The sequence below is a fragment of the Tribolium madens genome, unplaced genomic scaffold (genome assembly GCF_015345945.1).
Source record: "Tribolium madens isolate multiple individuals breed KSU strain unplaced genomic scaffold, Tmad_KSU_1.1 Scaffold_97;HRSCAF=244;Tcas5.2_LG3a, whole genome shotgun sequence".
NCBI classification, from domain to species: Eukaryota; Metazoa; Arthropoda; class Insecta; order Coleoptera; family Tenebrionidae; genus Tribolium; species Tribolium madens.
Genome location: NW_025401069.1, coordinates 7735633 through 7755963, shown reverse-complemented (window position 1 = coordinate 7755963; position 20331 = coordinate 7735633). Strand labels below are relative to the sequence as shown.

The window sequence follows — 20331 nt, the reverse complement described above, 5'->3', positions numbered from 1 at the left end:
TCAGCAACAGGAAGTCTAGTTGGATTTAAGATAAAAGGCATGGTTTGAGTCGTGGTTCGAGGTTGGTCGGGTTTTAACTAAAAAGCAATTTGCGGTTCTTAATAACAATTTTAATTACGAAAATTAGCTGAATAAAAAAGCTTTAAATAAACATTAAACAAACAAATGGTTTTAATTTGGTGTAAATAAATCTAAAATTGGTATTTTAAAATAGCTGGTGGCTGTGGATTAAATTATGTAAAGAACTTTAAAATGTTCTGGGACTCCCGTATGCGTTGATGCGGTGATATAAAATAGATTATGGTGAATGTAAACAGTGGCATTAGTGAAATTCTCGGCTCACATACATCTTCAGATGATTTATATGTAGACTGTACCGTGAATTTATATTAATATTCAAACCACGGAGCACTTTGTATAAAATGCTATGCTAATGTTGAGAATACATCCAGCGGCCTCATCTCTGATACAGAAATGGGACTCTTAAAAATATAGTTTAATCTGAACGCACGAGAGATTTAAGGCGTTTGCAAATTTACTGTAAAAACAGCTAAAACAGATAAGAGATTCATCTTTTAGGCTGACGTTCTTTGTCCTAGCAGCAAAGTAATCTGTTAGCAACCTTCATTTATTAATCAACCTTTTAAACCAATCCCACAGCAAAATTGTTAAAATACGTAATATACTCGTAGGTATTCTGAACATATTTTTTGTAAACATTTATTAAACAACATTTTGCTGATAAATGGTTCTCTCAATTCGACTTATTTTGATTTCAAATTAACATTTAATTTGCTTTTTGTAAATACCGTGCGATCAAATAAAAAATAAATTAGAGTAGGCGTTGATTAAATTCTACAGTTGGCAACACATTGGCTGGAAATCTGGGCTGGAAATTTTCCACACAAACTGAAAGTGAAAATGACCATTTTCCTCCTGTACAGCAATAAAAATTTTCTGCTCTGAAGTGAACATTATTTCACTCAAAAGGAACAAAACGCAAACTTGTCAAAGTTTCCGCTGACGTTTGATGTGAAAATTCAGGATTGCCATCTGAAGAAGTTTAATCATCGCCTACTCCAATTTATTTTTTTTGATACATAATTTTTGGTACATAATTTTAATAACTAATAACTTTATTGTCTCACATAAATAATGTTTTCAGACTGGTTATTGGAAATACAATTTTTCCGTCGCAAGAAAATACCAATTTTAACAACAAGAATTGGTTTTTTTTTTCTGTACTATACTAAAACAAAATATACGATAACACATTAGAAACTAATATTCCAATAATTGCTTGTTTTTTAAACTTGCTATGAAACTCGGCTTCTAAAATGAGTATTTTAATTAACTATTTATTACAAGAGAAATTACAGAAGATAATTTAATTCTAATAATAACTTGCAATTTATGGCCAAATACTCATGTGTATAGAAGATAATGTTATCATAACTTCTCCTTGTGTAGTAATTATTCTAGTAGGTAAAACTTTACGGTTTTTGCTATTAAGTTCGAATAGTTGAAATATTCATACCGCCGTGGTGCTTGGTGCAACATTAACTAATTTCAACTAAACTACTTGCATATTTTATAATTCATATACGCTACATTAATCAAGAGTTTCATAATGCTTTCGATTCTAAACATATTTTGTTACATTTCAAGCAATATTAAATTGTTGATGAGAGTAATAGGTGAAGTAAAATGTCTTATTTAAAAAGTAATAAAAACGATCTAGGAAATATTTGATTGTGTAAGTTATTCGGAATGTTACCTAATTTCAGTAAAAATCTAACATGGTAAAAGTTTTCCGGAGTGTACTCTTAGAGAAAACTTATTATTATTTTACCGTCGACCTCGTAATATACATTCCATCAAATGAATTATTTAAGGGCATTCCATTTGGCCTGTTATTCGATACAACTCAAATTTCAGTCCAAACTCATAATTTCTAATTTCATCATTTCGACATTAGCACGCAAATATTAGCCGACATCTTTCGGGACGAAACCTTGATTTATGTGAATATGCAGGGCGCAAATAAATTGTTGATTATTCGATGAATAGACGTCCAACACGCGATTCTGGTGGTAGCAATTCGTCCGTAGTTTTGCTAATTAGAACGTTTCACTTATTGTTTTATTTTCCCAATTTTTCATTTCGTTGTTGTCTGCTAGCTCATGTAATTAACTTTCTCAAATGATGCATGAGCATTTGTAAAACGGAGGTGCTGCCTGTCATAAATTAAATATGTGTTAATAAGGGTGGAACCGACGCTGAAATGTGGCGTCAAGCTAAATCTTCTGTCATTTGTATGCAGAGGCTTACTGCAGCAGCATAGTGAGAGTGTAGTTACTGTATGTTACTCCATTGTTGTTGTTTCGCATATTTTAACCGTCTTGGGTTTATTGCAGGAACGGGTGGCGTACAAAGGTTTGAGCAGCAACCCTCGTACACCGAAGTCAATCCCGGCCAGGATGCCCTTCTTGTATGCAAAGTGTTCAACAAACGCGGATCGTGTTCCTGGCAGAAAGATAACAAGGTAAACATTTTCGATTTTAAATTAAACTTAATTAGTATCGACCAGTGAAAAATTTTACATTTTTCTCAACTAGAGAAAGACGTCCCTAAAAACTAATTATAAAGAAACTCGTCTTCACATTTTCATTAAAATTAGATTCCGTTGTACTCTTTGCCCCTTCACTTCTGAGATTAATTACGTAATTGCTCAGCAAACGAATACGTCTTGGTTCAAAGGTGAAAAGGCTATAAACAACCTCAACAATGTACGTAATAACACTAATGACATAGCAGATATTAAAATATATGCATTTGTAATCCGTTTGTTTACAAAAAACCTTTTGGGTTTTACAGTATTAGCGATTTTATTTTCAAAGCGGTGCATATTTTTAATTGGATTATCTAGAGAATGACTAAATTCCGTACATCTACAATTTCTCTAAAAATAAAAATCAAAGATTGTAAATACTTTGCAGCAAAATTTTTCAAAAACCCTAAATTTACATAATAATTGCCGTTGTTTTACAAAAAGCGATGTAAAAAACATATAAATTGTGTAATTCTTGCAATTAGAGTTTTCTAATCCACCTCATATTATTTTATATGAGTTTTGATGCTTGAAACTTTTTTTATTTGTGGTTTGTCATAAAAAATAATAGTACAGCTTAAGAAAAGTGTGCTATAATGCTGTATAAGTATTTTTTCATATAGACATTAAGTAACTTTTCAAATTTCTTGTACACATCATCAACTGTTTTCCTGATGTATTTCCTTGCGCAAACATTTAGAAGAAAGTTGTTGGAACTTAGTAATAAACTTTAAACCTAGTTTGGTGCATTGATCGATTCTAATTATATTTGTGCTGTCTTGACCAATATTAATGACAGTTTGGCACAAACACTAACCAATGCATGTCAACAAAACTTATACTTGTAATACATTATCAAAGACAAACTGGCCATTCGACACGCATTACTTTAAAAATTATTAGTTTTATTAAAATTGATCTAAAGAAGAGCGATAAATTGAGGCAATATTTTATAAAGTTAATAATGACTGCACTAAAGCGGCAATTTCATAATTTTTCAAAACCGCAATCCACTTACGTTTTGCATGAAAATTTTCAATACTATCATAAAAGTCTCTACTAATATTGTAGAGAAATTTAACGTCAACGTATGAATATTTGACTATGTAATTTCAATGTTAAGTTGAATAATACATAAAGGCAATGTTACAACGTCGAAAATTGTGGAAATGTATATTTTTTGGCCATTTTCTTTTACACGTAGTAATGTAAGATAATTAATTTAAAAGTTAGGTCATCGATTTATACAAGTCACTTAGGTCTGTCGAAAGTCCTCGGATACAGAAAACCAAACAAATGATCTCCGTTCTTGATAAATTTATTGCTTTCAAACCACAGAATATTTTCTAGACCGCTGAACTCAAATTAAGGAGAGATAATTCTGGGCGTAACATGAGTATTCAAGGTTGGAAGGGCTCAAAAACAACAACGGTTTTTGAAACGTGGAGCTTTAGAGAGAAAGCCAGCAAACATATGATCATTGAAGCGGTCGGGCAATATCTGATATGAGAAGGGACTTTTCCGACTCTCCGGGTCTTTTTGACGAGTGTACATTTTTCCCGTCAATTTCGTTGATAGTCTCGTGAAACCTGCTCGTAAAACTGTGATCGACGAATGGAAAATTGTAGTTTGCAGTCAGCGTGGGATTTGCGATTTGAACTATTTTCATACTTGCAGTGTTTTGTTTTTTGCACAATACAATGTAAAATTAATTAAAACTATATAAACTATTTGAAAGGTTGGTGTCGGTTGCGTAAAGTATTTTATCAGGTCTAGGCATTATCGCTCTTGTGACACGGCGAGACCGCCAATTTCCCGCATTGGTTGCCGGTATTAATAAAGCTGCCCTTCTACTAAAGCTAAATGTCCTGGATTATAGCTTGTCCTAAAATCTGCAGTAAAGTGGTTTCTTTCAAGTAACCCTCTTTTCGATCCGACATCAATTCTTCTCTTGGACACATATCGCCCTCACAAAAAAAGAAGTGAGTGTTACCGACAGATTAAGCAATTATCCTTCTATTGTTCTGTGAACGCACTATTAGGTTTTTACTATGAAGGAATCCAATAATAAGCCTCTTGATTAAGCGGAATTTTATTAACAAACAATTAATTTTGTAGAGCACGACGTGACCTCAATACGTGTTGTCGGCATCATCTGAGGCGATAAATTTCACATCATCCTCGGAATTACACTGATGTAAATTGATATTCTCAAATAGCTATGCTTTTAGGTTTTAATGTTCGGATATGTCACCAAATTCCCTGTTTACACAAATTACCAGCTTAATTCACCACTTAGAAATTTTACTCACTCTCTTCAAGATATGGTTTTTCTGACGAAATATTTTTAGAACTGCTTTTGCTTTAATACTTTTTTTTTGTTACGTACAGATTGTCTAGAATAAGAAAGACAGCGAGATGCACAGAAGATAGAAAAAGCAAGTCTGTAAAAAAGTGATGGACAACCACTTCACATGGGGTATAGTCTGTGAAATAATTTTTCTTCTATTTTCGCAGCAATCAAACTCCATAATTATTACATCAAGAAGTATACTTTTTGTGGGAGAGTACCGATGTGAACAGCAGAACTGTCTACAAAAATGAGAAATTTCTGACAACTCAAGGGCCTTGTAAATACTGTCGCATATAATAAATGATGAAAAAATACTCGTATATGTATTTAGAATAGAATTGTTGCCTTTATAAGCAGACTAAACAAACACTTTAATATCAACTATGGCTTTCATATTATTTGCCACTAAGATTATAAATAGTTTTATTAATACAATTTTTTAGTATTACAAATACAGACGACCGAGACTCACAATAGGCAATCGTCTGTTATAAAGATTACTGTCGCAGTAATAATATTGTATATATTTTTGCTTTTAATTTGACACAACAAAAGTAATAGAAGTAGTACAAAATAAAAGAAAAACAACTTCTGTTTACTCAAATTTTTACTTTTGATAACGGATTCAATGTTTAATGTTTTGAAACGATAGTCTGGTAATGTATGCTATAATGTATATACAAAATTACTGAAAAATAAAAAACAATTTTTGAAAAATCAAAAACTCATTTACTTTTTTAACTTACTTCACTTTATTATTACTTTTACTTGCTACATACTGCACATTTTCTAAAAGTTTAATCTTGTAACTTTAATCTCCTTAAGTTTCAAGCATAAAACTGATATTAAATTAAGCTGAGGCTCTTGTAGTTTGATTAAACTATGTGCTATTAATTATAGAGCGTACGTGTAATTAATAAAAATGTAATTTCTGTTACTTAATCAAAACTAATACAAATTTAATTGTATAGAAACTTTTATATACAAGTATGTACATAATTAATAACTACGAGTATTTCGCTATTCGGTATTATTTTTGTTTTTATTCTGTTGGAAATCTTAATCTTAATATTTTTGTCTAGCTCTGCGAGAAATTTTCTAGTATTTTATTATCTTCGTCGTTAATTTATTTTACAGCTTTCCATCTTGGAGTAAAAGTATCTAATTTTCATTACAATTACCTAGTTTGTATGCAGATACAGCGAAAAACCGCTGTATGTTGAGCAACTAAGTAACTTTGCTAGTTAAGGAAACGTAGTCTCTGGCTTCATCGCGAATGTTAACGTTTATTAATTAAATCATATGGTAAATTTATCCCAATGAACATAAGATCCTACTGGATAGTATTCCACTCGCCGAATAATTACACCAAGTTAAGTGTCTCATTTGCATACGGGAGGAATTTAATTAATCTTTAATCTACAACCGGAAGAGAGTTGCATGTTTCTTATTAACATATGTTTGAATAGACTTCTTCTTGAAATTATGAATTTTAGTCAGTTTTGTAACGGTTTCATTTAGTTCTTCAATTAATTATTTACCAGAAGTCACATCTTATTGTTCACGAAATATTTACATCTCCTTTTCCGTTACGTCTGATTGAATTAAATGGTAGTTGAAGGTAAAACACAACACATTTTTCTTTCTTTTCGCTCTACTTCACGTAAGATACTCGCCGGTGATGGAGGTAATTTACAATGACATTGTCCGTGCTAAAATACTGTAGAAACTACTCTACTTGATCAATGTTGAACCGCGGAAAAAATCCATAGCTTTAAAATGCACGGTTTCATCAAGAGCGGAATTTGTTCGAAAAGTTTTATCGACAACTGAGTCTTAAAACGTTCGTTTTTACTCCTCTTAGTGCTTCGTTTGATGTATATGCAGTGTGAGTACCTAAACATTTTCAAAATGTGCATTTTCTGATTTATTAAAACTAGAAATATTTTTAAAAATACAATTTAAGTTAAGGCCCAGGACCCATGATCGGAATTGCTGTATAGGTTCTAAATATTTGACTAAAAATTTACATAACTTTTTCCTGTACTTGCGTACACGACAAAAAAATTATTAAAAAAAATGTTGCACAGAAAACTTAGGGAAAAAGTTGAATTTATTTTTGCGGTGGGGACTGAAATTAATGAACTCTATTTGAGTTTTTTTCTAAATTGAACTAAAAAAAACAGTGAAAAAAGCAAATACTAATGACTTACTTTGTATAAATAATGTTTACACAGCAATATTTTTTTGCGTGGGTTATTTAAATATGTGAATACACACTTTTTTAATTTTAAAGATAAATTTTATCTAAAGTTACGGATGTTTTCTTTACGAGATAATATTTTAAGTAATATACAGGTGACAAATAAATTTTATTCTAAAGTTTCGGATGTTTTCTTTACGAGATAATATTTTAATTAATATACAGGTGACAAAAGCATGGTACGTAAAATGATTTACCGTCGGCAGTATATTACACCACGAGGGATTTCAGTTTTCTTCGTTGGACCGTGATAGAGTTGGTCCACCTAAGGGTATGTGCGGCGATAACCTATAGTTATAATCGAGTTACAATAATGTACAAACTGAGTATTGCAGGCATTGCTGAGCTGTTGATAACTTCAATAGCCTGAAGATCAAACTATTAATGAACAGCGAAATTAGGTTTCAGTTAGTCGGGAGTTGAAATCAAAACAGCAATCTCAATATTGGGTCAGACTCTGATTGTTATTGAGCTCGTCTATAATTTTTGTTTGGATTCCGGCCATATATTTAGATAGCGGGTTTATTTGGGGATGAAGAGCTTTCTCTAGAAATTGCTGCATATATTTTTTCCATGTTCGAAGGACCCGAGATTCTATACATAATCATCAGTGCACACGATCTATTCTCATAAAAACGATAATAAAAGCAAGCGTTTTAAGATATTGCTTGTGTTTTCTGAGAACCGTTTTTGATTTTTTTTTGAGACTCAACAGTTCCGCTCTGACGTATTAGCAGATAACAACATGTGCCGAGTTTAACATTAGATAGGTTTCTTCGGCGGATGTATTTGCACAAATTCATCAATCATAGATCTGGTTACGCTTGCAACGTTGTATAAACCATTTGAAATTCATAAATCAGCAGGGCACGAAACATAATAAATCCCGCTTTGGCAATAGGCGTGCCGTTATTTTTCACGTATTTGAATGATGCTTCTAAAATATAGCAGACACATCGACAAGCTCATACATCCCCGTCTTTTCATTTCTTTGCGTATGTCAGCTTGCCGCATAAATATTACTTTTCTTACGGTGGATATCGAATGCTCGGTCAGGAAAACGTAAGGGACCTATATTTTTGTTGTCGATCTTCATTCTTTTTTTCAAATTTGTTCGGACGTTTGCCTTATGGCGGCATCTGCCTGATATATGAGAAATTTTTACGTTACAAATTGCCCTCCCAATCCTTTATTTAAAGTCAATCCGATGCTCTTGATTTTTCAAACGGTTTTAACTCGACTCAAAATTAATTCCATTTGATATTTGAATCCGCGATTTAATATTTGATCATCAAAGAATCCCCCAATTTATTGCCTTTCTACTTTCGTTTAAATCAATGAACCATTGGTAAATGTTTGTTTCGTTTGTTTACATTGTTCATTTGTACCAAAAAACCGTAAAAAACCCGACTGTTTTGTTTGTCGATGTCATTTTTTGTAAATCCTTGTTTTACCACTTCTCATCATCTATAGCACTTAAAATTACTTTATTCCGAGAGTTTTTTTTTTCAAATGACACAGTTTACTGTTATTGAAATAGAAGTGTTTAATAAATGACTTTTGTCGCCCACCACAATGTCGTTATTCTACGTTTTTCTCGTTCAGGCAACGTTTTCACTTTTACGACGACCCGGCGCCTCCACCATTACTACTAGTTTTCTTATTTAGTTCTTTCGTTTGTTTTTTCACTCAAAAACACAATCCTTCCACTTGCGCATCCTATGTAAAATTGATGAAAAAGCAATAAAAACGTTCATAACACGTTGTTAAACCTATTTGCCAAACGATTACAGAATTAAAAAGAGAAAGGTCATTTATCACATCGCAAAATATTGCGATGACCAAACGCTACAGTCTCATAAATTAGCGAATAACTTGATTTGTTATTACAATTTTCCATATTGAGAGAGCTTTTATCTTTCGGTAAAATTTTTTGGGTAGTTAGTATTATCATTCTGTTTTCATATGAGATGTGAAAAAATATTTTGATATTTACTGGCTTTACAAAAAAAAAACATTATAAGCGGCGAACTAACTCTCTTAATGAAAATTTTAATATCAGAATTTCAGGTAACTAATGAGAGTTTATATGTGAGCAGTCAAGTTTGAAATGGGACACAAACTGTAAGAGACATGCTCCAAAACCACAAAGCACATACTAGTTCAAATGAGTTTTAACATGACAAATAAAGTTGAGAATAAACGGAGACATTAGCATTACTACTTTGCAATTTTAACTAGCAATAACTGTTAAAAAATATACTTATCATTGACAATTATAATAAATGCTTGCATTTAGATAACACAAAATCATTTAGTAGTGATTTCTAAACTTTGTTTGCAATTTTGCTGATCATGAAATTATATTATTAGTACGGATATGAGTATAAACAAAGAATACTGTTTATTTTGGAAGTAAACTCCCAATGGGACTTTAAGTTCAAACATTGCGTTTATTATTTCAAAGATGCAATTAAAAGCAGTTTGAAATTTTAAAACTTTTGAGAGCAGTGCCTATAGGGAAAGTAACGACAAAATACGACAGATGTGCTTCTTTAGAACTGCCTTTTGTTGCACATTTAAATAGAGAATTGTAAGGTTAGAACCGGAATTGCCCTGAGAGGTATCGTTTTATTTACATAGAAACACAATAAAGCATTCAGTAGTGTATTGTTTAAGATTTTTTATTTTATTATGTCAAACATGTGGTGGTTTGTTGATTTATCCCAAAAATAGTTTGATGGAAGAAACATGTGTTTATTCCCATCTAAACAAAAACACTACAGTTACTGGCATATATATCTTTGTTCCTTTTATGGTAAAAACATGCTTCTATTTCAGTTATAAGGAATTAAATAATTAAAAATATGATGTGAATTCTAGACATGAATTTTAAATAATGTGACAATATGTGCAATTTACGCTTTCGCGTTTCTACCGAAACCTAGTTAAGTTTTTTATGAAGGTATTTATTATTTAATACGTCGGGTTTCAACATAAAAATGAATTATTTTGGTTATACGTCATGATAATGATAGCACTAATAATTTGACTTGATAAGAAAAAAAGCTTTACTGGAAATAACAGAATATTACTCAAAACGTTACATAGTTTTTTTTATTTTGAAATAATAACTATTACAAAATAGTGCAAAAATTAAAGATCAGTGACAATTACACAATTTTTGATAAAATTTTTATTTAAAAATAGGTGAGCTATTTGCTTATAATGTTTTTTAAGTAAAAAAATAAATAAAAAACAGAGTTTTGCACATAAACTCACGAATCGTGTTGCGTGAGAAAATGTACCACTACTTGTGTGTTATTGAAGAAGTAACTTTTTGCTGTTACAAAAATATAAAACGGTTTTAATAAAGTTTATTAAAAGTTAATTTAATTGCTTCCACGAAAGAGATAAGCAAAGCCGTAAGGTCACTAAGAACAAACCATAAACTTCTTTATCTTTTAAAGGATGCATTAGGATAAAAGCTTTGGCCGAGAACAGATTAATCCGATACACCCTCTGACATGTTTCGTTTCGATAGTCTACGCGGAAACTAAAATGGGAGTGTCTCAAATTATATTACATCGACTAATCAGTAACCGAAAAATCTCAATTTGTAGTAAACCAACTAATAGTAAGAAAATGTCAACCTTAATGCACCTATTTTATATTTCTATAAATGTTACAACGTTAATTAATCCATTTCTTTCTCTGAAATAAAATTATTTTCAGTGGTGTTGACAAGATACAAAATAAAAATAATGCGAATTTAAATAGCTTAACAGCACCATCTTACATGGTGCTTACATTGATTTTGTTTGGTTGCATAGGTGATTCATTATAAGTACAATAAAATACTGCAAAAACAGTATTTGATGATATACGAATGTTGCATTCGCCTAAAATAGTAAATATTTCTCACAAATCGTTATATCTGAAAGTCAAAAGTCCTTTATTTTTGCTGTTACGTATCATTTGTATTCGACACGTATAAAATAACTCTGTTGATATATCCTCAAATTTTGAATGGTATGAAATATATTCCTCATCTTAACGTATATTTGAGCAGACGCATTGTCAATTCAAGACGATTTAGTCAACGCGACAATAGTCCTGAACTCGTAAAACTCTAAAGATTTATAGCCTGTCGATAAATTTTACGTAAAATTGTTCCAAATAAAAGTTTCGGTAATTGAATTCACAACTTTTGTTTGTAGTTTGTTAGTGAAATGCCGAAGGCATCCATTTATATTACGACAAACTTCGGTTTTAACGGAGGTTTTCTTATGAAAAATTTATAGAAGTTTCTATTTCTTTCGATTTCAAACTGTCAAATTTAAAACGCGTTTTTATTATCGACAGTTTCTTTAAATTTACGTGCGAAGTGTAAATACGATCGTTACACCTTATCTCATATTCTGTCATAAATTAAATTGTGCTAACGTGACCGTTTTTACGATGATTGTTATCCGAAAAGTACATTTGCGGTATATTAAAATGGTTTAATTTCTACAGACAATTGCCTTATTACGCCGCAAGAATCATTTTTTTCACGGGAGTGCGTGATTAGTTGACTGTTGAAATATTAATCAGTCACAGTCCTCTAGACAGCCTCGTATATCACTTTGCGGGTGTGTTTCTTCCTTCAACTAACGCTTCACAAATAAATTGAATTAAATATTAAGGAAGGAACGTTTTCAACAAACAACTTTATTGATGGAAGTGTGAAATGTTGATACAATGAAACTTGAAACCCTAATTGCGAATGTGGATGCTCCATTATAACGTATTAGATAATATACGAGTATGAATATAAACCTTTTTGTAAAATATTCATTACTTAGCTTGCTATGTGCTCCTATATTCTGCTAGCAGCTTTGTAGTCACCTATAAATTAATTATTAATAAAACATTTATTAAAAAGGCATTGGCTTCTTTATTTTTAAATTATGATTACATATTTACATAATAAATCAGTAGTATACTTATTAAAAGTTTGATTGAAGATTATGTTGAATTAATAAGTTGTTTAAAAACCTTTTTCTGGCGTCTATTGTAACCTAAAACGTTTGTTAATGTATGATATCTTTTATACGTGTACGCAATAGGTTAGTCAACAAAATTACAAATTATGATTACTATCAATATTTAAAAGTTTTTGAAACAGTTTATCTTATAATTAAAAAAGATACACCATTTATGATATGTTAAAATTTTAAAATTCATTTTGTTTAGTGGCTTTTTGTTTCTACACAGCAAACAAATCCTCTTTATCATGTAATAATTTAATCCGAAACACTTATTGAAATATAAATTAATATTTTATTCTCTAATGATAATATAACTTTCAGTTTTGTATGGAAATATTTGTTGGTAAGTATATAAAGCGTTTTTGCTAATATGTTAGCTTCTGTTATTGATAAAATAAACTGATGATTATCCAGTAAAACACAAACATAAATTTATGATTTGTGTTTGTGTAACATTATTTCACTGTGGCATAATATTAATGTTAATTAAAATTGATTTATGTTAGGTAGAAACAAAACCATTTTCGAGTGTGGCAACTGGAACTGGATTAAAATATAAAAGAATTATTGCAGTATTAAAGGAAATTTCAATATGTACTAAAGAAATATTGCTTTTCATGGCATCCGCGTTTACACTGTATAAAATATTGAGGAAATAAATTACTGAACGGAATCGGGATAACTTAAACTGCCAATAAATAATAGCTTTTAAAAAATTACATTGCTGAAATTCAGCGGTTGAATTATTCATGTGGACTGTGAAGGGTGGGACAAACGGTAACAGTAACGTGTTGAATGCAACCTATCGTTCACCTTATCTCGATTAACCCGCATAAATCTATAAAATGGTATTTTGTGCAAGTGCCAATGTGTAGAACAAAAATGAACATGGTAGTTGACTTGTAATAACAAATTAGAAGGTCGGTATGAGACGTGGATAGATTTCATCTACTTGAGAGCTGCAATAGTATTTTACTTAAAATAAAAAGTTGTCTATGTTTAAAGTACTAGTTTAAATGTGAAATAAAATTTCCTCAGTTATACTTTACGCTTTATCTCGCCAGCTGCTGTTATAAAACAAGTGTAAAATAAATATATGCGGTTAGAAAATCTAAGGCAATTTGGTGTTTCCACGGGCATAAAAAGCCGCCGATCCGCCACTGTTTACATTACCAGTTAAGTAGCGAAATTGGTCCTGCAAAAGCTGGAAAGACGACATAAGACACAACTCCATCGGAAGCACATTAACATAAGCACCAAAGCACCTAGCAACTTCCCAAATCGGCCGTAACAGTTTTGTGTTTGAACAATAGCGTCTTATAACTTTAATTCCTACCCATTTTAATGTTAATTAAAATTTCCCGTCTCTGTCTACTTGTATTTTTTGCATGTCTGTCTTCGTTACATCCTGTGCTTTAAGACCGCTAGATTTAAAATGAGAATTTGTCGGACAGAATGTGATGCTGCTTGTTTAATACCAACGGAAACGCCTTTCAACAATGCCTTCACGGATAGTTATTACTTGGATCAAAGCATTTCCAATCAACTTGTTTAACAAAAAATATCGAAGTACGGGATTTACGCCTCCCTTCTGTTAATTATAAATATATTAAGTTTTCTTGGAAAAGTTACTTTACGCCACAACGTCAGCGATGAATAGCGAGAACTAAGCTTTTGTTTGCACTGACAACATCGCAAAAATTATTAGCAATAACATCAATGTTTTATCTTTAAAATGTTTACTTAAAAGTTGCATTTATAATCTGATTAAAACTCGCAAACCATGAAAGGTCATTAATTTTACTAGAATTAAGCTAAATTAATTACTTAATACTATCTTTTTTGTACAAAAAATGCGTTTTTTTAACGAAAAAATTACGATGGTAAAATTTGGAAACTACATACGAGTACCTTTTTTACAGCTATATTTTACCCTAAATATGATGGCGTAGATATATAAAACGATTTTTAGTAAAACCTTTTTAAATTGTAATTGTGGAATTAACGACTTTAAAACCTTACCTTTATCTTTTAAGCATTAGATTAAATAACAAAGTGAATCGCTTCTACCTTCTATGTGACACATTTTGTAATCTTCAACATTAACAGGTTCCACATATTTAGCCTTTCACCTTTGTCTATGACTGTTTATGTCAAAACAAATCGTTGTAATTCATTATTTGGTGAATTGGTGATTTATTTTACTAAGAGAAAATTGGCTTTTATTATATCATATTTTATGAATTTGTTTATACCGACTTGTTTACATTCAAATTTTGTCTCTACATCAATTTGTCACATACCTACATAATATTTACAGCAAATGTGGTGTCTCAGAAGTATTTACCTAAAAAAAAAAACAATAATAATATTTTGGTAAAAAACTATCTAAGAATTTTATCACAAAGTGATTTTTTTAGCACAATTCCATTTTTAATGATGTTAAGAAAAATTGCATTATTATAAGTATACAGGATGTTCCATTTTTATTGTTACAAATTTAACCAGGTGATAGAATATTCAATTTTAAGATAAAAGTTTCCTATAAACATATATCGAAAAATTTTATATAAGGGAGCCACATCCCTTGAAAGGGGTGCATCTTTTAATAGATTTTTTCCAATATTTCAGAAACCATCGTGGATAAAATTACAAAATTTGGTACAACTTTTATACACCCAAATGAATTCAAAGATAAAATGTCGAAATTTTTACTCAGGAGCGTCCTAAACTGGGGGATTTAGGGTAAAAAGTACTCTTTTGGCGGTTGGTTTTTGCCACTTTCAGCCACAAAATTCTAAATTTCATAGTTTTTACAAAAAAGAAGTCTCTTGCGTTATTTAGATAAAACTTACCGTTTTTGAGTAAAATCAGTTTACAATTTGTCAGCTGTACCAACTCTTGTAATTTTATCTATTCTGCAATAGTGGGAAAACCCCTTTAAAAACGCATCTCTTTCAGGGGGTGTAACTCGCTTTCGTAATATTTTTTGATGCATGTTCATAGGAAACTTTTGTCTTAAAATTGAATATTCTATCACTAGTTTAAATTTGTAACAATAAAAACGGAACACCCTGTATGTTTATAAATTGCAAAAAAGTGTGTGTGCTTTTAGAGGATCCCTTGTATTCCTTTAAAACCAAATACAATTTTTGTGTTTATCTAAATTCTGTGTGGCCAGACGCACTAAATTACAGTTCCTTCTTTGTGATTCGTACGTCTTTAAAATTACTTTAGGGATAAAATTTACCAATTTTGTTTGTATCAAGAGTAATAAATAATTTAAAAGGGATGCTTTGGATAAAAGCAATCTCTTGCCAATATGTAATAACCGTATTTATTCTTTTCCCTTTTACGTGATTGCAAGTTATTGGTTTTGGAATTTATTCCCAAATAGTACGTGTTCGGAACGTGACCGATTTACTAACCGGCCATTAGATTTAATTTTTAATGTTATATTGTCTTTTATTGTTTATTTTACATTTCTGCTGTAAACTAGTGTAAAATTAATTTTAGCCAATGGGCATGTATCCACACAAGTACGAATGGGCATCTGGAAGTCAGCAGAATGGCGACTGTTCCATATGGGTGCGAGCTGCCCAGTTAGAGTTTGACGATGGGAATTGGGAATGTCAGGTGACAGCCAGCGATTTTCACACACAAGACGCATTGACTAGTCAACCAGTTCATCTAGTTGTTAGAGGTAAGTTCTCTTCGTTTAATTACGTCTACTAGTTTGCGTAAACATCCTTTTTAACTAATTTAAAGCAGAGTTTTTCGTCCGAAAGCAAGGTCTTTGTAAAGTTGATATAAAAGCTTTTAATGAGCGTTTCCTCTGCGGCAAAATAAAAAAGTAACACTCTAAGGGGGAAGAAAGAAAGCTTTGCAAATGCGAGGAAGAAGGCCAATAAAGAACTGGCGATTCATTTTTTAGTAAATGAGATGGACGAAATCTAAGTGTTTCTAAATGATGAAGACGAATTTCGTCTCCATAAAACCGTATATGAAACATATTTGAGACTAGTAAAAAGCAAACTTCTCGACTAGAAAACTTTTCCGAATCCACTGACGACAATTCGAGTGGAAATTCCTAAATAACAAAGAACAGTGAATATGTGACCGGTACTTTGCTTGAACATCTATTGAATTTATTGTTTTGTATACACGATTTAAGCCATTCTGAGGTCTGGCGTCTCTGCTTCAAAGTTGAAAGTTTCCAGAAAACCCAATTCCGGGCTTTCACCGTCGGCATTTAATGTTTTGAAGGGAAAACTTAACTTACAGTTCCGCACTTCTAAAATCTATCATATAACGTTAAGTTATTTGGAAACACAATTATATTTGGAATGTTGATTCGGAAAGCACGTCTTCGTCAATTATCGATCTTTATTAGGTTAGCATTAGATTTGAAACGTCGAATTCATGTCTCCGGGTGCATTAACACTTCCGTAACCTTAATAAAATAGGGCTTTTGAAAGCATCGAAATAAAAGTTGGAAACGAGTATGCAAATACACGCCCCATTTACATAATGTCACGCTTCACTGACGCAAGAAGTTAGAAAAATTGGCGATGAGGCTGGGGCATATGTTTCCAGGTATGCACATCTCGTTCGACAGAATTGCTGTTATTTTGATGTAATAATTGTGTTTCCTCGAAAAAATTGTCTGCATTCTTGACTCCATAAAGTCTCAAAAACGCAATTTTAAAGTTATTAAAAAGAAAACAAAACAATCGAAAAATGCAATATCCATATCCAGCATCGTGACACAGATAAGAAATAATATGAAAAGATAGAGCGCCGAAATTGTATTGTAAGGCGCTTGGATTAGTACAAACGAAAGAAAAATCGCGAAAAGAAGTCCAAATCTTCTGGGACATTTATCTACTTCCCACACAATGTACTACATAAATTTATTCCCAAAGGGATTCCCAGACAATAAAAAATGAACTAACCAAAATTTGCTGCCTTAAGTACAAGGAAACGTAAACACAATAAAGTACGTGTTATATAATGTGAAATTTACACTCCCACTCCTCCCACACAAAAGTCTTCTCGATGAAAAGAATACTTAAATTGTACTTGCTTTGTTCCTTTATAATGCCGTTTTCATAATAATGTCAAAGTAATAATAAAGTTTGAAACAAAAGAAATTTATTTTGCATTGGTGTTTGTCAAAACGAAAAATGTAATACAATGTAAACAGAACATCATATCGCGTAAACAGCACTTTATTGTTTTTCACGGAAAATATTAGCCAAAGCACAATATTAAATTTTATAAAAAAATAGAACTGACAATTAATCGATAATAAAGAAAGAATGTTTACTCATTTGTAATAAATAGGTTTTTTTTTTATTAAATATGTACTCGTGTATACCTATTACTATAACTGAAATATAGCAAACAAAGTTTGTGTAGAACAAACAAGAAATACAAACAAACAATAAAAGATAAAGATTTTCAAAAGTGTATAAATATGTCGTTTTGAAAAATTATTTAAATTTACTTCACAGTGTGTATTTCTAAACTACTGCTGCAGACATACTCGTAAATGAAAACCCCTTACGGATTAGTTTCATTGATAACAAAAATTCAGTTACGTTTTGTTGATACATGATGCTGAATAAGCTTCTAATTATAACGAGAATGTTTGCTAATAGTTGCAAAATGTAACAACACGGCAAAATAACATGAAAGGGTTAAACAAATTCAAACAGACAATAAATGCAAACTGAAAGGGCGCTTCGGTAGGGAAAACAAGACCGAGTGTGGATTCCGGACCACCGTTTTATGATTTGTTAAACACGCTCTAGTGTAATTACCTGGATATGCCTGCAGTTCCGGCGCACCTCTCTCGATACCACTATACCGATAGAATTCAATTACCTCTAACAATTACCAGTACGAATGTATGTTTTGGCGTTACTTTATTTCAACAGGATTTGCAGTTTGGGAATTACTCGGGAATGAAGCAGCAATTAACTTAAATTGATACTGTCAGTGTTAATAAGAAACCAACATTCGATGCTTCTTGTGCGGTGTTAAACGCTTGTTGTGCAATATTCGAATAGAACGTTTAAATTTCAATAATTTCTTCTTTAATTTAAATTCACATCGCACCAGTTGGTGTGGAAATTACTTTAGAGCGGACAAACCGTGCTAAACAGTTTGCATTTTAAAACCAGGAACTATTGCTGCGAATAAAAGATGAGGGACAATTCGACTAGGAGCAACTAGCGCAATTTTAAACCTCGCAATTTGCTAATATGAAATAAAGCTTTTAATGTACATACAAGTAATATAAGAAAAATGTTTTTGTATTCAGAATTGGCTCAGGGAAGTCTTAACAATATTGTTTTTTTTGTTGTTTTTACCAAAAATATATACAAATAACAAAATTTAACAGTCGAGAAACGCACAGACTCTGATAAAATTGTTGTCGTGTAAGCTGGGTTTTTCGCTAAAAAAGAATTCTTTGCATGTTCGTTAAAACGTAATTTATGATCATTGCGGAACATGGCTAATGCGGAAACTAGAAAAGGTAGATAAATAAAATGTAGAGATTTCAAGTCATTAAAATCACATTTTGCTGTTTCTTCAACGAATTTTCAATTTGAAAAATTATAATGTTATGTGCAATTTTTGCTACTTCAATGGCATTTTTGTATAAATTACAACTTCATTTAAAAGTTTGAACAATGAGATATATACTTTTATATTTATATCTAATTACTATAACTTGGTTTTATCATTTTAATTTAGAATTAAAGATAAAGACATTTTTCGGATATTTGATATTTTTTTAAATATGAACTTTTAAAACTTTTGGTTCTTTGGCTCTTATTATTGCATTTGTTTATTCATCTTAATAAAAATATATTTTCTAAACATTAAAACGAATACTTGGCACACACTAATTGTAAAACGCCAGATTGGTAAAAGTGTAACAAAGTTGCTACAACTCAGATGGTAAAGACATATATTTGTGCTGAAAGCTATGAAGAAATTAATGAACATATTTTACAAGCTATTAGGTCGCATATAACAGCTCCGCTTTCTTATGTAATAAATGTATCCTCGAGTCGTATTTCTGTGGAAATTTTTGTTCATAAAAACAAAAGGTTACTCTCATACATCATACCTTATAGGTCAATTTATAAAACTGAAATAATAAGAATTTTGATTAATGGGATCAAATAAGTTTCATATTTTTATCACTTTATTAAGATAATAAGTTGTATCTACATTTTCAACATCTTTTTACTTATATTTTAATTTTTATAGAAAACTTCTATATAAGTTCTGGTGCAAAATGGTTATAATGAAAAATCTGCATTATGCAGGCTTAGTAGCAAAGTTGTAAAAACGTTGCATAAACTTTAAATTTACTTTATGATAATGTATTACTGCGTATCTCGTTAAATTTTAGAATCATTTATTCAAGACTAGCTTTAGTAACAAAAATTTATGCGATTTGATTTTCAAACGGATCTTTGAGACCACCTTAGTTGTTCGAAATATAACGATGTCGTTAAGGAAAACGAATGCATTTCTAAATGTGTAATAAACATGTCAGTGTTCACGCAAGACACCAATAAATTATCAATAATCGCGATTACAATAAATAACATGTCGGTGTTTTTATGTCTATTTACGTTATCGCTTAGAATCGGACTGCTTTCAGTATTCTGCGAAAATAAATAAAACACTATCTGTATCTGACTGCTTCAAGTGGCGATAAGGCCATATTAGAGAAAATGGCTTTGTTGAAAATTTTATAGCTTGGAAAATATTTCACAATGCCAAATACGGAAACTGCTTTATCTTATAACTTCCTATGGAAATATGTGAAAGAAATTAATTTCTCGTACACTTTGTAGCAGTGTGAATATTTTAGTTTTTAAAATACCTAGTACGATAGAGCGTTCCACAAAGGGGGAAAAATGTGTATAAGCCTATCGCCGCCGCTTCTGCAAACTAGGAATAATTTATTGCATATTAGGGTTAGCGCCGATGATAGTGAAATAAGAAAAGAAGTGATAAATTTTCAAAATATCAACGGAATAGT

General features: G+C 31.2%; 1 protein-coding gene across 3 annotated transcripts in view; it reads left to right on the top strand.

Moving 5' to 3' along the window:
- The window catches only part of LOC123014409 (irregular chiasm C-roughest protein), a 126491-nt gene that overhangs the window by 56149 nt on the left and 50011 nt on the right, over positions 1-20331 (top strand). For 2 of the 3 annotated variants that reach the window (XM_044413507.1, XM_044413506.1), the window contains exons 2-3: positions 2418-2545; positions 15777-15963. In XM_044413507.1, the coding sequence (XP_044269442.1) occupies positions 2418-2545; positions 15777-15963 (315 nt within the window). Of the gene's footprint in view, positions 1-2273; positions 2361-2417; positions 2546-15776; positions 15964-20331 lie in introns of those variants that run through there. The other variant, XM_044413508.1, reaches the window with a different exon arrangement.